The 23,189-nt window shown below is 34.0% G+C and overlaps 1 protein-coding gene across 4 annotated transcripts in view; it reads left to right on the forward strand.

The window, feature by feature from the left end:
* MCPH1 (microcephalin 1) overlaps positions 1-23,189 on the forward strand; it is a 337,814-nt gene that overhangs the window by 36,876 nt on the left and 277,749 nt on the right. For 3 of the 4 annotated variants that reach the window (XM_007476232.3, XM_056813404.1, XM_056813403.1), the window contains 2 exons: positions 511-591; positions 4,847-6,037. In XM_007476232.3, the coding sequence (XP_007476294.2) occupies positions 511-591; positions 4,847-6,037 (1,272 nt within the window). The remainder of the gene's footprint in view (positions 1-510; positions 592-4,846; positions 6,038-23,189) is intronic. The other variant, XM_056813405.1, reaches the window with a different exon arrangement.

The raw sequence follows: 23,189 nt of genomic DNA on the forward strand, positions 1-23,189 counted from the left end.
GAGAGAGGGCCACTATTAATGCCAGCCCATGGGATGTAATAAGGCAAATCAAATTAAATCATATTGTTTTGAATGGGTTTAATTTATTTGTTTGAGATTCTGCCTGCAGATGGGAAGGATAACTTTTTAAGATCCCTTCCAACTCTGAAGATTCTATGATTTTACGCTTTATTGAAATATAAATAATTTTTTATGGTCACAGAAATATTTATGCTGAGTTGTCTGGAATAGATTTGGTTAGGATGTTAGTATTTTTTACTTGTTTTGTGGTAAGTTTGGAATTTGAAATGCAAGGAATAAATTGATGTGGGTAAGAGTATATATATATATACATATATATATATAAAATTACAGAAAAATAGCCAATACATATATCCCTTGACATACCTACAATAGTTCATCAGAACTAGTTAATGGTAGAAAATTTGATGTTAAACATAAAGTTAGTAGACAAAATAAGTATGTTCTAATAGACTACGCTGTAATTTTTAAATGTCTTTTATTTTTTAGTTTCTCAAATGCTTGCCCTTAATTCAGACCCATCCTCATCTGGAGTAGCTTTGAATACATCAATTAACACTTCACATTCAGGTAAACACTTATTTTAAAACTAGTTTTTCTTTTAACTGCTTGTTATCGTAAGGTTTAAGTTCAGATCATCTTTGAATAATTGTTCATTTCTGTGACCATCTCAGCTAAAGATTGAACAGGATAAAAATTTCAAAAATTGTTACTACCCTTTTAAAGGTTATAATATAAGAAACCTAATGAAATTAGGTCATGAGAAACTACTTGAGGTAAATCTTCCTTTTTCATTCCAGTTGGTTTTTTTTTTCCCAGGAGTTTTCTTTCTGGCATTGAATCAATTTTTTTTCCTGTGGTCTTGTATAAACTATTCTGTACACAGTTTAAACAATATGATTCTAAGAGCCATAGAAGACCTAAGGAAAATTATTTTGAATAATGTTTAATGAATATATGGAACATGGTCCAATAAAACAAAGATCTTCAGTGAATCTAGGAGATAAGAGAAACTTATTAAAGTATGTTAATTAGTGACAAGATATTAGAAGTGAGGTAACAAATTAAGATTTTTCTTGAAATTTTTTTCTTTCATGAAAGAGACCTTGTTTGCCTCTGGATGATTAGATCTCCCAGTTACAGGGTTTTTTTTGTTTTTGTTTTGTCATTTGTAATAGACTTTTCTTTTAAGCATTCTCTACAGGACAAGATATATTGCTCTTCACTCAGACATACCCAATAAGTGTAGTAAACTCAATGCCTCTCAGAATACTAAAGTTATGCAGTAAATCAAGATTTAAAAATTTTCTAAGTAAAATTAATCTTGGAGACTTTCTTTAATTATAACTATTTGTTAATAAAGGAGAAAAAAAGAAAGCAAGAAAAAGATAACCAGATTGCACTTTAACTATCACAATCTCCCAACCATCCTGCCTCTTCAGTCCTGAATTCAGCCCATTTATAAGCAGTGGCATGAGAAAGATAAAATCAGAGGCTGCTAGGCAGAGGGAGGGGAGTTGTTGCTCATGATCATTGTGTGAAGAAAAGACCCCCATACTTCCCCTTGGCCCATCTCTTATATGGCTAATGATGTTACACCTACTTGGCTTTCTTGTTTGGGCAGTGTGGGTCACATATTCTGACACCCAGGCATATAACCACACCTGCCATGTGCTTCATCACCCGCCACACAAGGGGCTTCTGTCATCCTACTCAGGAAGTCAGGGCTTCAGTTAGCCATTCCCCCCTCACATAAGTGGGTTATATTTTTATGTTAATTTCACACAACAGGCAGTTCAGGGACAAACTATGAAATGGGTTCAGAGTTCTTATGAAGAAGTAAAAAGAATTTCTTTGCAGGTTGAAACAAAATAAGTCATTCTATCAAATTGAGATTATACAGAATAAAGATCTAAGGCATATTCTGTTCTTACAACCTAAACCCATTACCAAGGAATTAGTGCTAGATTTCAGTTGTTTTACTTTAACCTTTAATATATTTGATATAGCCTAGACTTCGTAGCTTTATGAAGAATTGTTCAGCAGGTCAAGTTAAAAACATGGAATTCTGTTGATTACTTTAATAGAAAAAAAAATGACTTCACAAAGCTTATTAACCTCTAGGAAATAGAATTGATTTGCAAAAAGTTTGTATTAAGGCCCTTTGGGCTCCTCTTCTTAAAGTAGAATATTAATCATTTCAGCCTGACAATAAGTATAAATGACTACCTTGTGCTCAGCTACAGAGAATAAAATAGAATATCAAGCCTGGATTCTGTTCTCAAAGCACTTGCAATAAAAGGTGATTAGAAGCAAAGCCAATGCAGAAAAGACAGAAGATAGTTACATATGAAATTATATAACACTGAGTCCAAGTGTAATAGAAATAGAAGAGATGGAGATATTGGTGTGGATCGGAGTAGTCTGAGATAGTTTCCTGAATGAGATGGGAGAACTTGAACTAACCTTGAGCAATAGGAATAGTTTGGTTAGGTATAAATGAAAAGTCCCAGTCCAAGTCAGAAGAACACTGTAAGAAAAGATAATTTAATATATAGTAGGGATCACTTTTCTTGAGTTAAGTGAGTGAGATGGTTAGAGATCTGTTTTAGGATCAGCCTGACAGCAGTAATAGGAAAAAGGGGGGTTAATTTATATAAAATGGTTGGACTGGATTATATTTTAAAATAAGGTTGCCAGGAATTTATATTAATTCCAAAGAGATTTATTTACAAAATATAGAAAGAGTGAAGTTAGAAAATCAGGGAGAGGATAGGTTAAGATATCTAGCTTAAGCACCAAGTATTTTTCTCCAACCCGGAGCTCAACCCGGGCAAGGGAGTTTAGTCCTTAACCAGAGAGGCCTTGGCCCTTGTATCCGAGGACCTGAGGAGACAGGGAGCCTCTCTCAAGAGGGTAGGTTTCTCCTGAGGCTAGTCTCTTCAGAAAACCCAGGAAAGGAATCAGCTCTTTTCACTCACCATGTGTCAGTCAAAAGGGAGAGATTTAAGAACAGTCACACCAAGGTCAAGGTCTCAGGTCCAGTCAGTAGATTCTTCACCAGCTGAAAATCTCAGGCCAATATCAGACAAATCTCCAATGGCTCCTCCTCCACAGGAAGTTCAACTCCAAGTAAAACTCCACTCAGGAAGTTGTAACTCCCTTTTAAAGACACTTTCTTTTGCATCACTTCCTGTCCCTTCCCCTAATTTTACGACAGTCTGTTTAATTCTCATTTGTCACCCACTATTGCACATGTGAGTCACAGACATCTCCCACTCAAGTGTGAATGGGGTGTTTACACCTTTGGTGATTAAATCTAAAAATGGGCAGATCTCCCCACTGAGCTTTAAGTAGGGTGTTTGCACTTTTGGTGATTAAATATAAAAATGGGCAGGGGAGTTAATTTAATTTTCACATTCAGGGGAAAGTTAATTTCATTTTCACAATCAGAGGAGAGTTAAATTTAATCTTCACACAGAAGTATAAAATACTATATATAATATATGCTTTCAGGTTTATAGTTTCCTTTCCTACTCTAAGAGTAGATAATATGAGTAATGACCCCAATTTCCTAATGCTCTTAAAAAAATAAAGTGACTTAGCCAGTTACATACCTAGTGAATGTCAGCCCTCATAGGTAATCATTGTATTTGGTTCTTAAAACTTTCAAAATTGTTCATTTTGACATTGTTGTTATATTATAGATTGTTCTACTTCAGCTCACTTCACTCTACATTAGGTCATATAAATCTTACCAATTTTGTGTGAAACTATCCTTTTGATTATTTCTTACACTGCAATATTTATTTCATTTCTGATAATTTTCCCACCATTCTCCCTTGATGGCTACCCTCTTTGTTTTCAGTTCTTTGCTGCTTTAAAAATTAGTTATAAATTTATATATGTATAGTTGCTTTTTCTATTTCTTTGTTCTCTTTGGTGCATAGATCTAAAAGTAATGGTATAGCTGAGTCAAAAGGCAGGTAACAGCATATTGGCACATTTTGGTATATAATGTGAGATGTTGATCTAAGCCTAATGTCTGCAGACCATTGCCTAGATTCTTTTTCGTTTCTTTTTTTTTTTCCAAAGCCATTTTTAATAAAGAGAGAATCCTTACCATAAGCCTTTAAGTTCACTGCCCTCTAGATTACTAGGTTGTGCAGTATAGTGAACCTGATCTTTTCCATGTTTTTTCTTTCTTTTTTTAAATTTGGAACATTTTATTTATTTAATTAATTTAGAATATTTTTTCATGGTTCCATGATTCATGTTCTTTCCCTTCTCTCCACCTCCAGTGATTTTTTTAAAATCAATACCAAATTGTTTAGATAATTGCTTCTTTGTAGTAGAGCTTAAGATCTAGAACTACTAGGCCCCTTTCCTTCTCAAATATTTTTTGTTTTATTTCCCTTGTTTTTTGTTCTTCATTATTTTTTCTAGTTCTATCAAATTGTTCTTTGGTAGTTTGGTTTAACACTGAAAAAGTTAATTTAGTATTATATAATCTTTTCCATTTTGGCTCAGTCTATACTCATGAACAATTAATATTTTTCTAAATGTTTAAAGTTAACTTAATTTTTTCTTATAGTATTTTATTATTGTGTTCACATAGTTCTTGGGTATATTTTGGTAGATAGATTCTCAACCATTTTATAAATTGTCTAGTTATTCTAAGTAGAATTTCCCAATATCTTCTGGTCTTTATTGACAATATGAGCAACCATAACTTTAAAACTGATTGAAAATTAAAGATTTCTTTATTTTAAATCATTGTACTATTTTCTCATTACTGTTTGACTACCTTATAAATATTTTACAGATGAATTCATTTCCGATGTTTTAAACACATCCTTTGATGATATTTGGAGAAACTCTGAACAGAGGAAACGTACAGTGAAGTCAGAGAAACACACTCGTGAAGCCAACACTGATACATGTCTTTCTTCACCCATATCAAAAACTGCATCCTGTCATCTGTTTGATAGTATAACCCCTCAGCGATCTAAGAGTAACCTTACAGCAGAAAATAGGAATTTCCAAAATACTTTGACTACTGAAGTACTTACTCCTGAAAAAACACATTTTGAAGAAGTATCTAAGAAATTATTTAGTGACAAAGATTATCTGAACCCTTTAGCTATAGTAGAAAGCCATTCTACAAAAAGTCCAAGACCTACAAATACCTCAGAAAAACAGTTGAGAAGTTTAATGCATATAAATTCTCCTTTAAAAGAAAAATCAAGGAAAAAAAAATCTACCATTAAATTTGCTACCCCCAAAGTGCATCGAGATAAGGCTGAAAACTTCTTAGAATTGATGACTACTCCTGTAAAGGTATCTCCAGCTTGCGAAGAAGCGATATATGAGGATTATTTTTCACCCACTAATCTGAAAGAAGGGAATTCAAAAAATTGTACTTCTAAAGTTAAACAGATATTGGAAAGCCCTTCACATTTAAACAGCCAAAAAAGTGTCTATAGGAGTAAAAAACGAAGCATATTAGAAAATAGTGATTATCCCAACTTTAGCAAAAGAATAAAACTGATTGAGACTAGTGATAATTTAGTGGAAGAATGTAACTGCACCCTCAAGAAACTCCCAAATTCTGAAAGAAATATGAGCTTGAATTGCAATCCATATAGTGAAATACCAAATGCAAATGAAATCTTGGGATGTTATAATGAAATTGATTCTCAGGAAAGAGAAAGAAACATAGCCATAGGTGGAAATAACTGTCTTCATACAGCTGATGAATCAGTTCTTATGAGTCAATATTTGGAAAGTGGATCTTGTGATACTTTAGTTTCTTTGGAAAGAGATTCTAAAGAAGTCCTCATGAATAAGAAAGAATTGATTATTCCTATGAACATACAAAAGAAAGAAAACATTAACTCTGAAGTTTTTAATTCTTGTGAAAGTAAAAAACAAGATTTTAACTTCATTTTCAAGAGTGACGCTGCTCTGGAGAAATCAGTAAAAGAAATGGAAAATCCCTCCAGATATATTCAAAGTACGTGAACCTTCCCCCCTCCCCCAAGTGCCTTTGTTATAGAAATATGGAACAAATGACACATGTTATATATTCATTGCACTTTTCAATAATGTCTGTTTTTTTATCCTAGCTTTAAAATAATAACATAGCAACACAAGCTAATGATATGTCAGAACTGATTGAAATGAATTTTAGTTATTGGTACTCATTTTACTTGGAATTTGCAGAAACATGAGTTAAGTCCTTTGTGTTTGAATGTAATTCTAAACATGCCTTGGGGTTTATAATGTGGTTTTAAATTTTTTTATTATGCTATTCATTGAAATGAATAATGAATGTACTGTTTCTATTTTATTATGCATTTGTCTATGTAATAGTCATTCACCATAATATAAAAGATACCACACACCTCACACTTTTGAAAGGGGAAACTTAAAACCACAGTTTAGTTGGGCCTCAGCCATGGGCAAAAAGGGAGTGGGGAAATGTTAGTAATTACATTTAGATGAGAAAAATTAAAGTTTAGACACTTGATTCTTGAAGGGGGGGGCAAAAAGAGCTGTAACCAATTAATTTTCCAGGCTTATTATACCTTACCTTTTTTTTTTTTAACCGTTACCTTCTGTCTTAGAATTGGTATTCAGTTCTAAGGAAGAAAAGCAGTAAGGGCTGGGTACTTGGGGTTAAGTGGTCACACAGCTAAGAAAGATTTGAGGTCAAATTTGAACCCAGGTATTCCTAACTTCAGGCCTGGCTCTCTATTGACTGTGCTACCAACTGTACCTTAAATTCTTAAAAATTGTCAAGCTCTAAGAGCTGGAAGGGTCCTTAGATATCATCTGCAACAATTTCCTCCTTCAGATAAGAAAATGATTTTGCAGAAGGTTAATTTAAATAAGTAGTAATAGAATTAGGATTTGAATTTATGCCCTGGGAAACTGAATACTTTTCATGACACTATTCTGCCTGCTGTATTTTAACTTGGAAGGATAGGTGATGCTAATTAATCTTACTAATAATTTTTGACAAGTAATTTTTTAAATTTTGAGCAGTATTCATTATAATGAAATTTCAGGGCAGTTGAACAATTTGTGCACCTGTCTGAAGTTCCTCTTAGTGGGACTTGACATAGAGTGACTTTAGTTTTAAATGTGTTATTTTATAGCAAATTTTTCTTTATTAGACAATTATCTAATTAGAATCCCAGTTACATACTATTTAGAACTGAATATGGACATTGGGAAGAGGAAATAACAAAATCAGATTTATTGCTTTTTTCATAAGAATAGGCATAAATCAAATTGGAATTTAAGAAATCTTTATTCCAATCCCTGCCTTCAGCTTAAATTAAAATCTAACAAAATAATTTAACTCTCCTACCATTTTTCTTTTTCAAAGAAAAGGGTTATCTACTTATTTTCTGTAAGAAGACAAATGATTCACAATATTGAAAACTGAAACAGCTGTACAAGTGATTGCCTTTTCCTTTTTACTAATGTAGCAGGTTTAGGTCTTAGGGAATATCTTGTTAGACTCACTGATGATTAACTCAGTTGATTCAGGAGAGAAGTTTTCTAGTAGTCCATTCAATACCTCACATAGCTCTCTCTCTCCAATAGATAACAGTATGCATTGTCTCTGAAAGAGGCTATTGAGGCTCATGTTACACTACTCTACTACACTGTAGCATATATAGAATCAGTGTATGCCATTTCCTTTAGATAATGCATATGTGTGTGCTGAAAAGAATGATTGAAAGAGAAAAGAAGTAATTGCTCAGATAAAGTCAGTCAACAAATATTTATTACTTTTTATATGCCAGACACTTTGTAAGGCACTAGAGTTATAAAGCCCGAAATGAAAAAGCTCTTAACATCATGAGCTAGTATTCTTCTGGATAAGACAGTCAGTATATGTATGTGTGTGTGTGTGTGTGTGTGTATTTATATTTGTATATGCATATGTAAAATAAATAAATGGTGATTGGGGTGAAGTTGTGGGAAGGCAGTAGTCAGTAGGAGGTTCAGGAAAATCTGTGTAGAAGGTAGCATTTGAGTCGAGTCTTGAAAGAAATTAGGTAATTCTAAGGTAGAATTGAGAAGATAATGTTTTCCAAACATAGAAAACAGGCAAGGCAAAGAAATAGGCGAGTGATAGTGTTTTATATGATAAACAAGAAATGCATTTTAGTTGAATCATTGAGTAAATGGAAGGCATTAATGTGTAATAAGGTAGTTTGGAGTCAAATTATACAAAGCTTTAAGTTTCAAATATCAATCAATATGTATTAAGTGATCCATATACTAGGTGCTGGTGATAGAAAGGCAAAATGAAATATTCCTGGTCCTCAAGGAACTTAAAATCTAATGAGAACAGACAACATGCATGTGTGTGTATATATATATATATATATGTATATATATACACATAGGTATATAAAAAACACAAAGCATGTTTAAAATCTTCTTTTCAGAAGGATGGTGAGAAGAAGCACATTTAAACAGTTAAGATTGAAAGGGAAGAAAACTCTGTAGAAGATGATGAACTAAGACTTAAAGAAAAACTGAGGTTCTAAGAAGTGAAGAATTCCTTTCTCTATATGTTGTATTCCCCATGGGAAAGAAAGCTTTTTGAGGCTGGTGACTGCCCTAGATTTTTTAAATCCTTGCTTAGCTTAGTGCCTGGTGTTTTTATTCAATAATTCCTGGCATGGGTGATAGTGCAAAGACTTGAAAGGGGAATGGAGTACTATACATGAGAAATGGCAAGGATGTAGATATGGCTGGAATGTAGTATGCATAGAAATGAGTAGGATGTAATGTGACTAGAAATATTAGATGGGGCAGATTGTGAAGAGTTTTAGGTGCCAAGCAGAAGAGTTTATATTTAATCCTATAAATAATAGGGATCCACTATAGTTGATTGGATAACTAAGTGTCATGGTCAGACCTATGGATTAGAAAAAATATTAATCCCAGGCTCTATATCAATTCAAGGGTATATTGGATAATTTATTTCCTATTGATATGTTTGTAGTCTCTTCTAGCTCTTAACTGATTATTAGATCAAGCCCCCAGTCTGATTTAATCATTCTATAATAATTATTTGAGTTAAAAAATAAAGACCTCTTTCCTTTTATTTTTGCTTATATTTAAGATTTAACATGTCTTAATCTATTAACAAATGAGAGTAATAATATACTTATTTATGTATGTGTATTTATGTAAAACTACAATAGTACACCTCCAACCATTACCATCACAAGTCACCTCAAAATATTAGTAGTTGACTCTACTTCTCTAAAAACTCATCCTCAAATCACTCAACTAATTCCAGGTAATAAAGAAAGGCTCTTAAAATATCTTCATTTAAAAAAAAAAGGATTAATCCTTTCTTTTGTTTTTGCTTCTATAAACATGGGATACAGTCTTTCCTAAAATATCCTGTATTATGACTCTTCACAAGATTATATGTAAATTTCTTTTTAAAAGCTTTTTTTTTCCATAAAATAACATGATACTTGCTTTCTTTGTTACATATATATTAGGTGCTCATTAATCACAGATAAATACTTCCATTTTTCCTTCTGCTGAGATAATTCAGCTTAAGACATCTTCTTCCATGACTTTTAATAGATCCCTAGGAAGAAAAGATAAGCAAAAATATCTTCCTAATTGTAAGTAGATATTTCTCAACTGAACTTTAACCTTTTCTCCCAGCATTTCTTCTGGGTGCTTAAAACTACAGTAACAGTATCTGTAGACTTTGTGATGAAGGCATTTGAATGAATGATGTGTTGTGTTTCTTACCATAATTATCACTGACATCGAGAAGATAAATGAATAGGACCTGATGAGGTCACCAGTGTAGACACGGGCTATTTTTTTTTTTACTTTAAAAATTGTTTTAAATTATATGTAGAAACAATTTTGACAGTTGTTTCTGACATTTTGTGATTCTTCATTCCAAGACACAGGCTTCTTCTTAATTTGTGTGTGTGTCTGTGTGTTATATACTCCTTTGCCAATACAGTGAAGTTAAATGTTTCTTAGAATAATTTCTTAAAATTCTTATTCAAAAGAAATGATAAATTTCAATGGTGAATAAAATAAAAGATCTAATTTTTTTCCTATCCACATTCATGAACCCACTGGAATCTATCTGTGAATCTTTTGGAAGTCCATGATAAGGCTCGCTGGTATATATAGAGAAAAAGGCCCAGGACAGCTTTGAAGTGTCTACAGCTACAGTGTGGTGAAAGATATGAATTGTAACCCAGAAAAATTGATAGAGAAGTGATCAGAGAGGAGCAGCAAGGTAGACCAGAATCATGAAAATAGAGATGAGAAAATATCTAGGAGAGAGCTATCAATAGAGTCAAATGCCATATGAATGGGTCAAAAAAGTTTGAGGAAAGACAATCAGATATGTCAATCCAATGTTCTTTGGTAATTTTGGAGCAAATAGGTTCTGTTGAATGATAGTCTGAAGTCAGATTGCAAAAGGTTGCAAGAGAATGAGAGCAGAATCAGAGTAAAGTGAAGGCAAGGAAAGTAAATACTTATTTTTGGAATTTGCCTAAGAAAGGATAAAAGGATAAAATAAAGGATAACTAAAAGGATAACTTGAGTTTGGGTCTAATGATAATTTCTTAAGGATGAGGGAGACTTGGGCATGTTAATAGGTAGCAGGAAAAGAACTACTGAATAGTAAAAGAACCCAGTTTAGCAGGTTTCAAGGACTTCTTCCAGCCCTGTCCAGCAGCAAATGAACAAGAGAAAGAAGAGAGTAAGTAGTTTGTGGGTATAATCCAGGGTTGGATTTGGCAAGGAATAAAAGGTGATAGGACAAGGGAGTAAGGGTTTGAGAGACAATGTCATGTAAGGAATTAGAACACTGGACTTCAGGTCCAGTTAAAATACCACTTGAAACATTTACTAATTATATGTTCATGGACAAACCATTTAACCTCTCTGGACTTCAGTTTTCTCATCTGTAAAATGAGGGAAATAGACTAAATTGCCTCTAAAGTACCTTTCAGCCCTAAATCTGTGATTGTTTGATTCAGGAGCAGGATTTAGAACATCTCTTTTATTCTTTTAAGTAATTTTAAAATGTCCATTGAGAAATTCAATGTATGTAGCAAGCAAAAAAGAAAAGGACAGAGAAAGTAATTTTAAATTGTTGTGCCTATAACCCTAAAGTTATATTTCATTTTTTCATTTATGAGGTCTTTGTTAGCTTTACATTGTCATGACAAAATCAGCTTATTTGTTTCAATGATTCCTTTTAAACTTTTCTATGTAGTCTATTAGAGTTTTATTGCTGCTATGATTATATAGTTGCAGTCAAATATATGGTCTTGTGGCTCTTTTTTACCACATCTTTAAAATGGCAATAATAATATCCATCATCTTCTAGGGCTGTTGTGAGGACCAAATATAATGTGTGAAGCACTTTCTAAACTTTAAAAAGCTACATATACGTAAATGTTACCTATTTATTATTATTTTCTTCCTTCAATATCATTTCATGGAAGTACTCCTGTATTTCTCTATAGTCTGCATGATTGCCATTTTTGTGGTATTACAGGGAAAGAGTATAGTATAGTATAGTATAGTACAGTACAGTACAGTACAGTGTAGTGTAGTGTAGTATAGTATAGTATATAGCTGTGGTGGTGAAGCTATTAGATGCATGCTAGAGGAGGCACTTGGAGCCCTTTCTGTGAGCACCTGCACCATCACCCCAGCACAGAGTTTGCCAAAGTTCATTACTAGACTAGGTGCTGGGCTGCTCCCCTCTTCTTCTCCATGCATTCCTGAGGGTATTTCTCACATTAACTGCCTCTCTAAAAAGTCCACCATCACTGCCATATAGAGTATTGGATTTGGAATCAGCAGTCCTGCATTTGTATATTGGCCTAGGAACTTTTTCCTTTTTTTAATTGCAGGAAAATTGGACCCTAAAATCTTCATGCATAAAGTGAGGACTTTAGACTTGGTTATTCTGAGTTAGTGTTCATTTTTAATCCTAGAATTCTCTGATCTATTACCTTCATTGTTCATAATTTGTTTATTACCTAATTTTTGGTCATCTCTTGGTTTGGGATATGTGTGATATAATGATGCTGCTAGGAATATTTTTATACAAATAGGCCTTTTTGTTATTGGTAATCTCTTTAGGATTAATACTAGAAGAAAGATTAATAGGACAAATGATATGAACAGTTCTATAGTTCTTATTGCATAATTTCGTGGTGTTTTCTCAGAAAAGCTAAAATTCAACTAATTCATTGTTCTGCTAGCATCTCTGTTTTCCATAGGCTCATCAGTATTTAATTGTTATCTTTTACTATTTTTGACAAATGGATAAGTGTAAGCAGTATGGTAATACTTGGAGACCAAAAGACCTGTGTTTAAATTCCCTCCTTTGATACTTAGCAGCTGTGTTACCTTGGGCAGGTAATTTCACCTCTCTAAGCCTATTTCCTCTTTTGTAAAGGGGAAATAATACCTATGCTACCAGGAATGAGGCTAACAACATTATTAGTAGTACTTGTAGAAGTTGTAGCAGCTGTAGCAGGCATTTTTCTTATCAGTATAAGTAAATACGAAAAGTTGCAATTTCTATTCCTTCTGAGAAATAATTGTTCTTAACATTAGCTCATTTACCTGTTGGAGAATGGCTTATTTTTATACATGTATGAACTCCTCGGTGATTTTTTGATGTCAGACAATTATGAATTTCAGACTTTTCCCTCAAGTCTTTCTTCCTTCTTATTCTGGATATTTTGTTTTCTGTTGAGCAGATTTTTTTTAAAGATTTTTTTACCGGAAAACTCTTTAATAACATGGATGAGAGATGCATAGGATAGATAAGTGTGAATGGGTTTCAATGTGCATTTTGGAGAGAACTTCCAAATCAATGAAGAGCACATCCATTTGAATAAAGTTAAGTTCATATGTTTTATCTGAAAATTTCTTCTAGTTCACATATGACATAGAATAGTTAACCTCAATTTACCAGTGAAAGACTTAATATATTTACCTGTTCAATTCTTTGGGGGTAGAGGGGAAATGTTTTCTGCCTAAGTGAAGGCTAATGTATGGTACCACATCTGTAAAGAGAGATAGTTAGAGCTGATGTCCATTTTGCCTATTTATATTTCCATTAAAGTTGATATTTCTTAACTTTGCTTTTTGATTTCTACTTTAAGCTTTATGTAATTAATCGAGAGAATGAGAAAGTAGTTTTTCTGTTTCCCACTTTTAGATCTTTGCCTTAGGTTTTTTTTTTGCCTTTTGGTTGATTTATTGGCTTATATATGGAATGGTCCATTGGCATAGAGTATAGCCTGATAGGATCATAAGTTTAGATCTGGAAGGAACCTCAGAAGTCATCTATTACAAGTCTTTAATCATACAGGTGAGAAGACAAAGGCCTAGGAAAATAATTTGGCCAAAATCACAAGGTTTTAATTCAAGTTCCTTTACTCCAAATTCAGCATTGCCATTAGGTTGCCTTAAAGACCTTGCTAAAACTAATTATCTAATAGGATGGGTTTCTGAAGAAATATATTGAGAATTATTTCCTCATGAGCAAAAGGTTATAAATGTACTTAAGTTATACATATTTCTTTAGTGCGGAGATGAGATATCTTCATTTGGTGAGTTCTTACATATGGCTGTATCAGGTAAAGCAGAACTTTCCTAAGCTGCAAGGTAGAGTCTTTACACAAACTGGGATACTAAAGGGGGTTTGTTAAATGCAGTTTTTACTTGGTGTTATAGGTGAACTATTCAGACCTAGTGTAACTAGAGCCCAATTTAACAACTTTGGGTCTTAATCAGACTTCCCGGTATAATTCTATAATGATTTTACACAGTAGTTCTCTTACTTTTGATTTTGTGTCACTAGTGCTTAACACAATGTCTGGTATATAGCAATGCTCCTTTATTGATTTATATAAAATATTATGAATGCCTTTGTATGGCCTCATTAGTTCAAAGAACTTGGAAATCATCCTCAAGGAATTTACAATCTAATGGAAGAAGCAAACTGCAACAAATATATACAAAGCAAATGATAGATAGATAGGTAATTAACAGAGGAAAGACACTCATGCAGAGGGGCTGGGGAGAGCATCCTGTAGACAGTAGGATTTTAGTTGAGACTTTTAAAAGCCAGTAATGGGAACAGAAGAGGAAGATATCCCAGGCTTGTGGAATAGCCTGAGGAAATGCCCAGAGCCAAGAGTTATGGAGTGTCTTGTTTGTGGAATAACTAGGAAACCAGTATCAAAGAATATATAACATGTAGGGGAATTAAATATAAGAAGATTGCATAGGTAGGAGGGGGCTAGATTTGCCAGAATATGTTGTATTTGTGCCTAGAGGTAATAAGGAGCCACCAGATTGGGGGGGGGAGGAGTGTTATTTGAGTGGCCTAATCAAGCCAAGCAGATCCACCAGCAGGTTATTGTAGTAATTCACATGTGCTAAAGGTTTGCCAACACAGGCCTAGTATGTCAGGAAGTTCCTTGTAGCTAGAAACTACTAGAGATTGGTGAAGAGGGGAAGTAAGGTGTTGCAAAGCAAGTCTTGTATAATGTATCTGGAAGGGGTTCCTGGTGCTAGTGTGGGGAAGAGTAGAAAGAGTATCTGCCTGGAATGGAAGTGATGGAAAGATGTAGATAACGCAGCTCCTGTGAAACTGTAGATGTATTTTGAAACAACATTTCAAGTTATTTTTCTCTGTTACTCAGTTTAAAAATGTCAGTTATAAGAATAATTATAACTGCACAATAAATATAATTTTAATAGGATTTTTTTTACAGTACACTAAAGTAGTTTGGGCATAGTGCTAAAATCAGAATCACAATTTGAGAGTGGGAGGAGAACTCAGCAGCCATATGGTCAGATGATGTACATAATTAATGCTTCTTAAATTTTTTAGTAAATTTGTTTTAAATGTATTATTATCTTTTCTTTTTAAGATGCTGCCAACCAATGTGATGTTTCCCAAATTGGACATCTTAATATCTACAAAATTTAAGCTTGTGTATTTCCAGAAAATAATAACCATCTTAACAGATAAATTCCTTTCTTTCTGGGAATTTCATATTGAGAATAATTTTACTTTCAAATTTAAAGTCACAAAATTAGAAATTTCACTGCTTTTAGTAGTAGAATACCTTTAAATTGTTAGTTTTCAAGAATTTTTGTGCAAGAAAGATAGATGAATTAATCAGAATTGTGTAAGTACTGGTGTGTTTCCTGTTTCTCTTAGCTAAAATAGTTCCAGGAGATATCCTGAGTGCTCAATGCTCCAATTTATCCCCTGGCTAGAGATCTTGTTCTTTTTGCCTCAGCAGACCTGAGAATTCCACCCTCCCAGGAGTCTTTCACTTCATTCATCTAAAAGTAAAGTGAAAAGCAAAAGGTTTTAACAAAATTATAAGAATCTTTGAAATTTACTTTAAAAAGAAAAGAAAATGATAACATTTATGAAAACACTGGATGTATTGTTAATTGTCAGTGTTCACTGAAGTGAGATCAGTTATCCACTAGTGTACTGGTGGTACAGATTGTACAGCTGTGATAGCAGTCAGGTGATTTACTGTAACAAAACAATCATGCGCTACTTATGAGGGGAAGTTATTTTTACCTGCTTTCCTGTACTGGAAGAGGGCTGTGGTCCTTATGTGAAGTCAACCATTATGTGAACAAATATGGTATATGAGCAAAAAAAATAATTGCTATTATGTGGATTTTTACTTTGATTAGATTTTAAGTAAATAGCAGATGGTACATATCACTATCTCTTTCAAATAATCTGTTTTTACACATTTCTAGCCTCTAAACTCTATGAGTTTATTATTGATTTTTAAAAAAGATAATTATATGATTTGAGCTAATAGTTACTCAGTACTAGTTAGATTTTAAATTTCATTAAAAATTAAATGTTAATGCATACTTGTTAGAGAGTATATCAGCAGAAGGGTAAAACCAAAAGTAAATGCTGAGGTTAGTATAATTATCTACCTTATTTTCTGCAATTAATAAAAAAAAATTTCCCCTCACATATAGAACCATGTTTGCTTTAGTTACCTTGCAAGTTGAAGTCTCATTTCAAAGTCTGTTTATGTTATGTGTGCAATAAACAAATTAAGTGTTATAACATACCTACCCACCAGTTCTTGGTCTTCTAGCCTTTTTTCTGTGATATCTTGCTTGATGAACTGATTTCTAGTTATTCTCTCTTCATGTTATGGACAGTGCTCTGAAAACTCAGTATTGGCTTTTTTGTCCTTTTCTCTTTAGCATTCATTTTCCATTGTTTGCTTTTCTTCCCAATTCACTTTCTATATTTCTTTCTATAGTATTTATATGTCTTTAGAGTATTTAACACCTATTTCCCTAGTGTGCGTAGCTTTTGCAGTTCTCTCTTTGGGGCACATATTTGTTTTGTATTCTCAGAAGAATTCTACCAGTTTGCTTTTGGGAAGAGTTTATACAACATTGTTTATCAGCTTTTCTCACTTATGACAAATTTGTGTAGTGTAACAGTTAAATTAGTTTCTCTACTAAAAGTATTATATTTTTAGAGGTTTGTTAAGATTATTAAAAATCAAGGAGATAAGAAAATACAAAATAAGAAAAGCATGTGCCTAAGGCTGAATAGCCCATTCACAGCCACTTACTCTACATCTTGCATGCCAGGTAGAGAGATGCATATGCTTAGAAGCGGAAGAAGCGGCTCTTGGGAGGCAGAGAGCCCTTTTAATAAAATTTGTGTTCTTGCACTCAAGTGAGGACTCAGGTGAGATTATAGGGAATTCTGGGAAGTGCCAAGGACTTCTGGCGATTGAAGTCTGGGGTTCAAATCTCCATTTTTACAATAGAAACTTTCAGCATGATGTATAATTTTTACCTTATTGCAGAATTTTTAACTTAAAGAATGAGCAAGGATGATGATCTCAGTTTGATTTGGATTTACTTGAAATAACAAATATGGGCTGTTAAAATGGCTGCTAAGTGCTATAATTTGCTGGTTTTCTCATAGATACTGCAAAGTTAAATTTGGTGTCGAGGATTAGTCATTGCCACTATTTTATTATGAAAATGTAAAATTTGTTTAGTGTGGTATGTAAGAAACACTTTCCAGGAGGATTGTTGTAAGAAAGGAAAACTACATTGCTTTATTGTTTCATTTGGTTTTTCCCTGAGAGTTAATAGTCTATTTGTGATTTTTCTATTTTGAATCGAGCAATTTAGATGAAGTAACATTATAGAGGGGGGGGGAGCAAAAAAGAACCAGGAAATCAGTTTTTAGAAGAAAGTATAACAACTGGAGAAATTTTGAGTTCCAGTTAGAAGATAAGAAGGTATTAGAAGGAAAAAATATAATCTCCCCCAAACCCTTCCTTTTTCCATATTTTCTTATTTCGAGGGTACCATCCTTCCTTCCTTCTTTCCTTCCTTTCTTCCTTCCTTCCCCTAGGCTCTTAACCTAGGTGTTATCTTTGACTCCTCTTTCTCACCCCAGTGGTCCCACCCCATATCCAGTATATTGCCATGGACTCCCAATTTTACTGTTGCAATATCTTTCTTATATGCCCCCCCACCATTGCCATTTCCCTGGGGTAAGCCTTTATCACATTACATCTAAATCTTTTCAAAACCTTTCCGTTTGGTCACCCTGCTCAATTATCTCCCCAGTACCTAACTGAAAGGATCTTTGATAAAGCACAGATCTGACTGCATCATTTTGTACATTTTGAAGGAGACCTAAGCTCTGGGAGATGCCATTTCCCAGGACTTGTGGAAGAGAGAAATGATAAAATGAATGAAAAGACTGGATTTTGCAAAGCTATCTCATGAAAAGATGAGATGGAACTCTGCTGCCATTGGGGGATGGGAATGGAACATTCCAGCTAAGAAAAAGAGGAGCAGTTAGAGGCTGCTGGGTCTTTTCTCTTTGACTTGAAGAGGGAGGAAAAATCTTCACTGAGCTTACTTAGCTACCATATACAAATCCCTTGTTGAGCAGGAAAAAAGATCCAGATCATTCATCTGTGTTACAGTTAGTAGGATAGAGACTTTTTCCCTTCAGGGAAGACAATGGCCTATCCTTCAAAAGACTCATTCAAGCTACATCTTTGAGACAAGGAATATCATCATCTTGAATCTATAAAGACATTAAGATAGTCTGGGACTTAGTTCCAGACTTGTGCCTCAAACCCCTGAAGAAATAGCTCAGGGACTTCCTATTTCCTCTCTCTTCATTTATACCCTAACCTCTTATCCAATAAATAGTTATTTTACTTTACTGAAGACTCAGACATCTTAAATGTACTAGAAGGGGATTACAAATAATATCAACTAAAGAAGAAAGAGACTGAGGGGGATTTTCTCTTACCCTTTCAGCTCTAGTCAGATCTGACTCCATCATTCAAACAGTTCTGCCTGGGGGTAAGGAGGGGAGAATTGGTGTTACCCTTTATGTGTTCCCTCTCTCTCAAGTATCTGTCAAAACTTTGGTTCCTTTTGATTCCCCACTAGTACAGACTCTACTGCAACTTCCTCTGACACCTCCTACTTTCTTTGTGGGAGGTGTCAGAGGAAGAAAAAAAAGAGGAGAGAAGCGCAGGTTTTGGTGCCTTTTTTCCCTTAATCTAGGTGGAGTGCTTTGATACCTGCCTAGCTGCTGGAGATCTAACTTTCCTTGGTTTTCCTAAACTTATCCTTCCTAATCCTTAATAAACCTACCTAACTTTTCCTGGAGTCTAGCCTGATTTAATTTGCTCCCTAGCATACCTACAAAGATCCCTGGTCAATTTCCCTACCTTTCCCTCCTTTTTCCTTACATCAATCTGCTTTCCCCCACTCAATAAATTCTTGTGCTCCCTTTACCTCCAAAGTAAAATATAAAATCTAATTTTGGGCTTTTAGAGCCCTTCATAACCTAACCACTACCTTCCTTTCCAGTCTTCTACTTGACTCCTTTTTCTGTAGGAGAGACCTCTTTGCTCTTCTTCCAGAAGGATACTTTGTCTCCTGACTTGTTGCCTTTTCAGTGGCTCTCCCCCATGTTTAGAATTCTTTCCCTCCTCATCTCTACCTCCTGGCCTCCTTGGTTTCCTTCCTACCTCAATTAAAATCCCACCTTCTGCTAGAAGTCTTTCTTGGTTCTCATAATGCTAGCACTTCTGAGCTTACCTCCAATTTATTCTGTATATCTCATATCTATGTAGTTGTTTGCATGTTATTTTAGTAGGACGTAGCTCTTTGAGAACAGAGACTCTTTTGACCTTAATTTGCATCCCTAGCACTTAATATCTAACATACCTCATTGAAACACCAGTGTGTATACTCACACACACACTCACATATATACTTTTCCATCGGTATATACACTACAAACATGTAGTGAATGAGAACTAAGTCATTAGAAAAAAGGGAAATCTTTGAATTTTCATTTTATTGGTTGCTGTTACAGATGCTAAAGCTTTATTTATGTTTGTAAGCTGTGAATGCAGGGACATGTTTGCCTAAAAGTTTTGAGGAAATAGTGATTTTACATGTTTGTTCTGCAATTGTGATTGAAGTAGAGGTAAAAGGATTTTGGTGGGGACAATTTTGTGGTTACTGATTATTATAAGAAATTTGGTAGTGGCAAAATTTTAATTATGTGAAAGCTATGTGTCAATTGCCTATGAAAACACTTGTAATATTATAAGTTGGCTTTTAAATATAAAAATTTTAAATAAAAGTTTTAAAAGTAACCCATTGAGATTTTGAGTATTTTGTAACTTGATTTATGTGGAGGTTCTTTTTATTTAAATAGTTAAAAAAATGATTAATTTGTTTCCTCTTAAAATAAGAAAATAAGGATATGTAGAATAATTACATGTGTATAATTTGATAGCATATAGATAGTCAGAAAATAATGAATAGCTTTTTGGTTTACAGAGCATAACATGTTTTGAGGGATACAAATAGAGCATACAAAGGAGAAAAAGCAAAAAAGATGAATGCCAGAAAATATCCCTGTGGAAATAATGAGAATTTTTACTGTTAGTAGAATAAAAATAGTAGCATATGTGAAGGGTTAAATTTTTGAGCAGGAGTTTGAACAAAAGCTAGTGCAGTTTATTAAACACAAAACACATATATTAGGAAATATGGATAGGAAATAAGAAGGAGGAAAGTGAAAGTAATCTTATAACAGTTTGTAACTTTACCCCAGATCCAAATCCTAACTAAATTTTTCTAGGAAACCCTACATCATCTGTCTCAGAGGGCAGTATCTTCTGCTAGTCCAAAGCCCTTGCCTACTCTCACTACCCTATCTGATAATATAATCACTATATATCTACCTTATCTACCCAAGTTAATTAATAGTCAATAAGGTTATCCAGGCCTTAATTCAGCTTTCTGTCTCCAACCAGAGAGATTGCTAGCAGCACAACTTCTCCCCAGGAGACCCAGAGATAAAAGCCCTTTCCAATGGTCTGCAACTTACTAACCACATTCAGCCACACCCTTCTAACTGTCACCAACTGATAAGAGGCACAGCAGGGGTCACCAACTGACAAGTGGCACAGCATGGGGTCTCTTACTGAAAAATATTGCTCCTTTTCCTCTTAAATATAAAAAAGGGAGAAATGAATAAAAACTCTCAACACTTATTTCTAGTTGTAGAATGGTTACTACTCAATGGTTGATTTATAATATTGTAGGGGTATTTTTTTGTATTTTTATATTAAACTTATTTGGACATTTTGGTGAGAGTCACATGTAAGTAATTCAATTTCATTTAACATATATTATTGAATGCTTACTTTAGGTAAGTCAGGGTTCTTATCTTTTCCTTGTGTAACTTGCAGTCTCCTAAAGGGATATGACAAATGGACAATAATATCCAGTAATCAGAAAAGAGATATGAAAAATAAAGTACTTGTGATGTGAAAGAAAGGGGAAAAAAAACTAACCTAATCACAAGGGACAGTCTATTCTATAATTCATGAAAGTTTTCCCAGTTTTTCTGCAATATTAATTCATTATTATGCTGAAATAATATTTCATTACGTTCATATGCACTACAACTTTTTCAGCCATTCTAAACTTGATGGTCCTCCAATTCATGTCTAGTTCTTTTGCTTGAATTTCCCAATTGCAGGGAACTTTGCCCATTTGCTGGAACTTTCACTTTTACAGGACAAAGGCACCAACATCCTTTAATTCCCCCAGGACCACACATCTTCTGTGCCTCACTCCATGACCCCACATATGCAGTCAATTGCCAGTGTTGTCAATTCTGCCTCCACATCTCTGTAATCCAGCTCCTTTTCATTACTTCCAAAGCCACCACCTTAATTAAGGTCCTCATTAGCACCTCTGATCCTTTTTTTTTTTTTAATTTAATGACTGGGTTTCCCTATCTCACTTAGGCAAGAAGTCCAGTAACTCCTCACAAGCCTGATCCATGCCTGGTTAGCAAGAAAGCATTAACTTCTGTTTTTTTTTTACCCAAACTAGTTCTCTTCTTAGCTTGATGGTCCTACTCCTGGAAGTTCACTACATTTGTCCTATAATTACTGTAGGCACCAGATTGGCATTAGCCCTATTACAGCTTAGAGCTCCTGAACTCAAGCAATTCATTAGCTACAACCTTCACCTGCCCTACAGATACCACTATACCAAGCTTTTACCAGTTGCCATATGCAGTATTCAATTTCCATTCCTTATCCATTTGTCCTGGAAGCTCCTTATGTCTAAAATGATCTTCAGCTTCAACTCTGTCTCTTAGAATCTTTATTTTCCTTCAAAGCTCAGTCTAATGCTATATTCTACATCCAACCTTTTCTTCTTTTAATCATAATCTTATCTTACCAATTACATATAATAACAAATTTCTACAAAAGTTTCCACCCTCTCAGATCTGGCAAGCAATTCCATCTGGGTTATACATGTATTATCATGCAAAATATATTTCCATATTATTCATTTTTGGTAATAATTTTTGTTATATAAAACCAAAACCCTCAAAAACTCAAACCAAAGTGAAAAATTGTGTGCTTTGATCTGCATCCTGATTCTAATAGTATTTTCTCTGGAGGCATGGATAGCATTCTTTGTTATAAGACTTAGAATTGTCCTGAATCATTGTATTACTGAGAGTAGCTATGTTTATCACAGTTGATCATTCCACAATATTGCTGTTACTGTGTACATGTTCTCCTTGTTCTGATTATGTCACTGTATCAGTTCAATTAGGTCTTTCCAGCTCTTTCTTAAATCATCTTGTTCATCATTTCTTACAGCATAATGGTATTCCATCACCAGCATATACCATAATTTGTTTAGCCATTCCCCAGTTGATGGATATCCCCTCAATTTCTAGTTCCTTGCCACCACAAAAAGAGCAGCTATAAATATTTTGGACAAGTAGGTAGTCATCCACCCCTTTTTAAAAATCTTTTTGTGATACAAACCTAAAGTGGTATTACTGGACCAAAGCATCTGCATTGTTTTAAAACCCCTTGGACATATTTCCAAATTGCCTACCTGAGTGCATCCAACCTTTTTGATCCTAGAGGCTATGACCTACCTCCAACCCAATGAAAATTACTTTGTATTTTTTAAATACTTATTTTGTGTATGTGTATATATCTTTCTTCATTGAGAATGCTACCTGCTCCCCAATACTCAGAATGAACTTTTCATTCTTTCACCTGACTAATGAGGGAAATTTTTTTGCATGTATGATACAAGGGCTTTGTTTTCCTCTTTTTCCCAATAGGGGAGTGGGAAGAATAAAAAATAGTTTTTTGTTCATTGAAAAAACTAAATGAAAATGCAAACAAATAAGGTTGTTAGGTTAAATGACAAAAAAGGTTCTTTCAGTTCTCTAAATTTTAGATTCTAAATTTTAGATTCCTGTCCCTCTAAGGAATAAGAAGCACCCAAACATGTGCAGTAGATGGTTTTGGATCTAGTGTAGGGAGATCTGATTTCAAATTTGGTCTCAGACTCTTACTAGCTGTGTAATTGTAGGCAAATCACAACCTTCTGCCTGCTTCAGTTTCCTCAACTGTAAAATGGGATTGCTAATAATAGCACTTACCTTCCTGGATTATTGTGAGTCAAATTGATAGTATTTG

This window comes from Monodelphis domestica, chromosome 1 (genome assembly GCF_027887165.1).
Source record: "Monodelphis domestica isolate mMonDom1 chromosome 1, mMonDom1.pri, whole genome shotgun sequence".
NCBI classification, from domain to species: Eukaryota; Metazoa; Chordata; class Mammalia; order Didelphimorphia; family Didelphidae; genus Monodelphis; species Monodelphis domestica.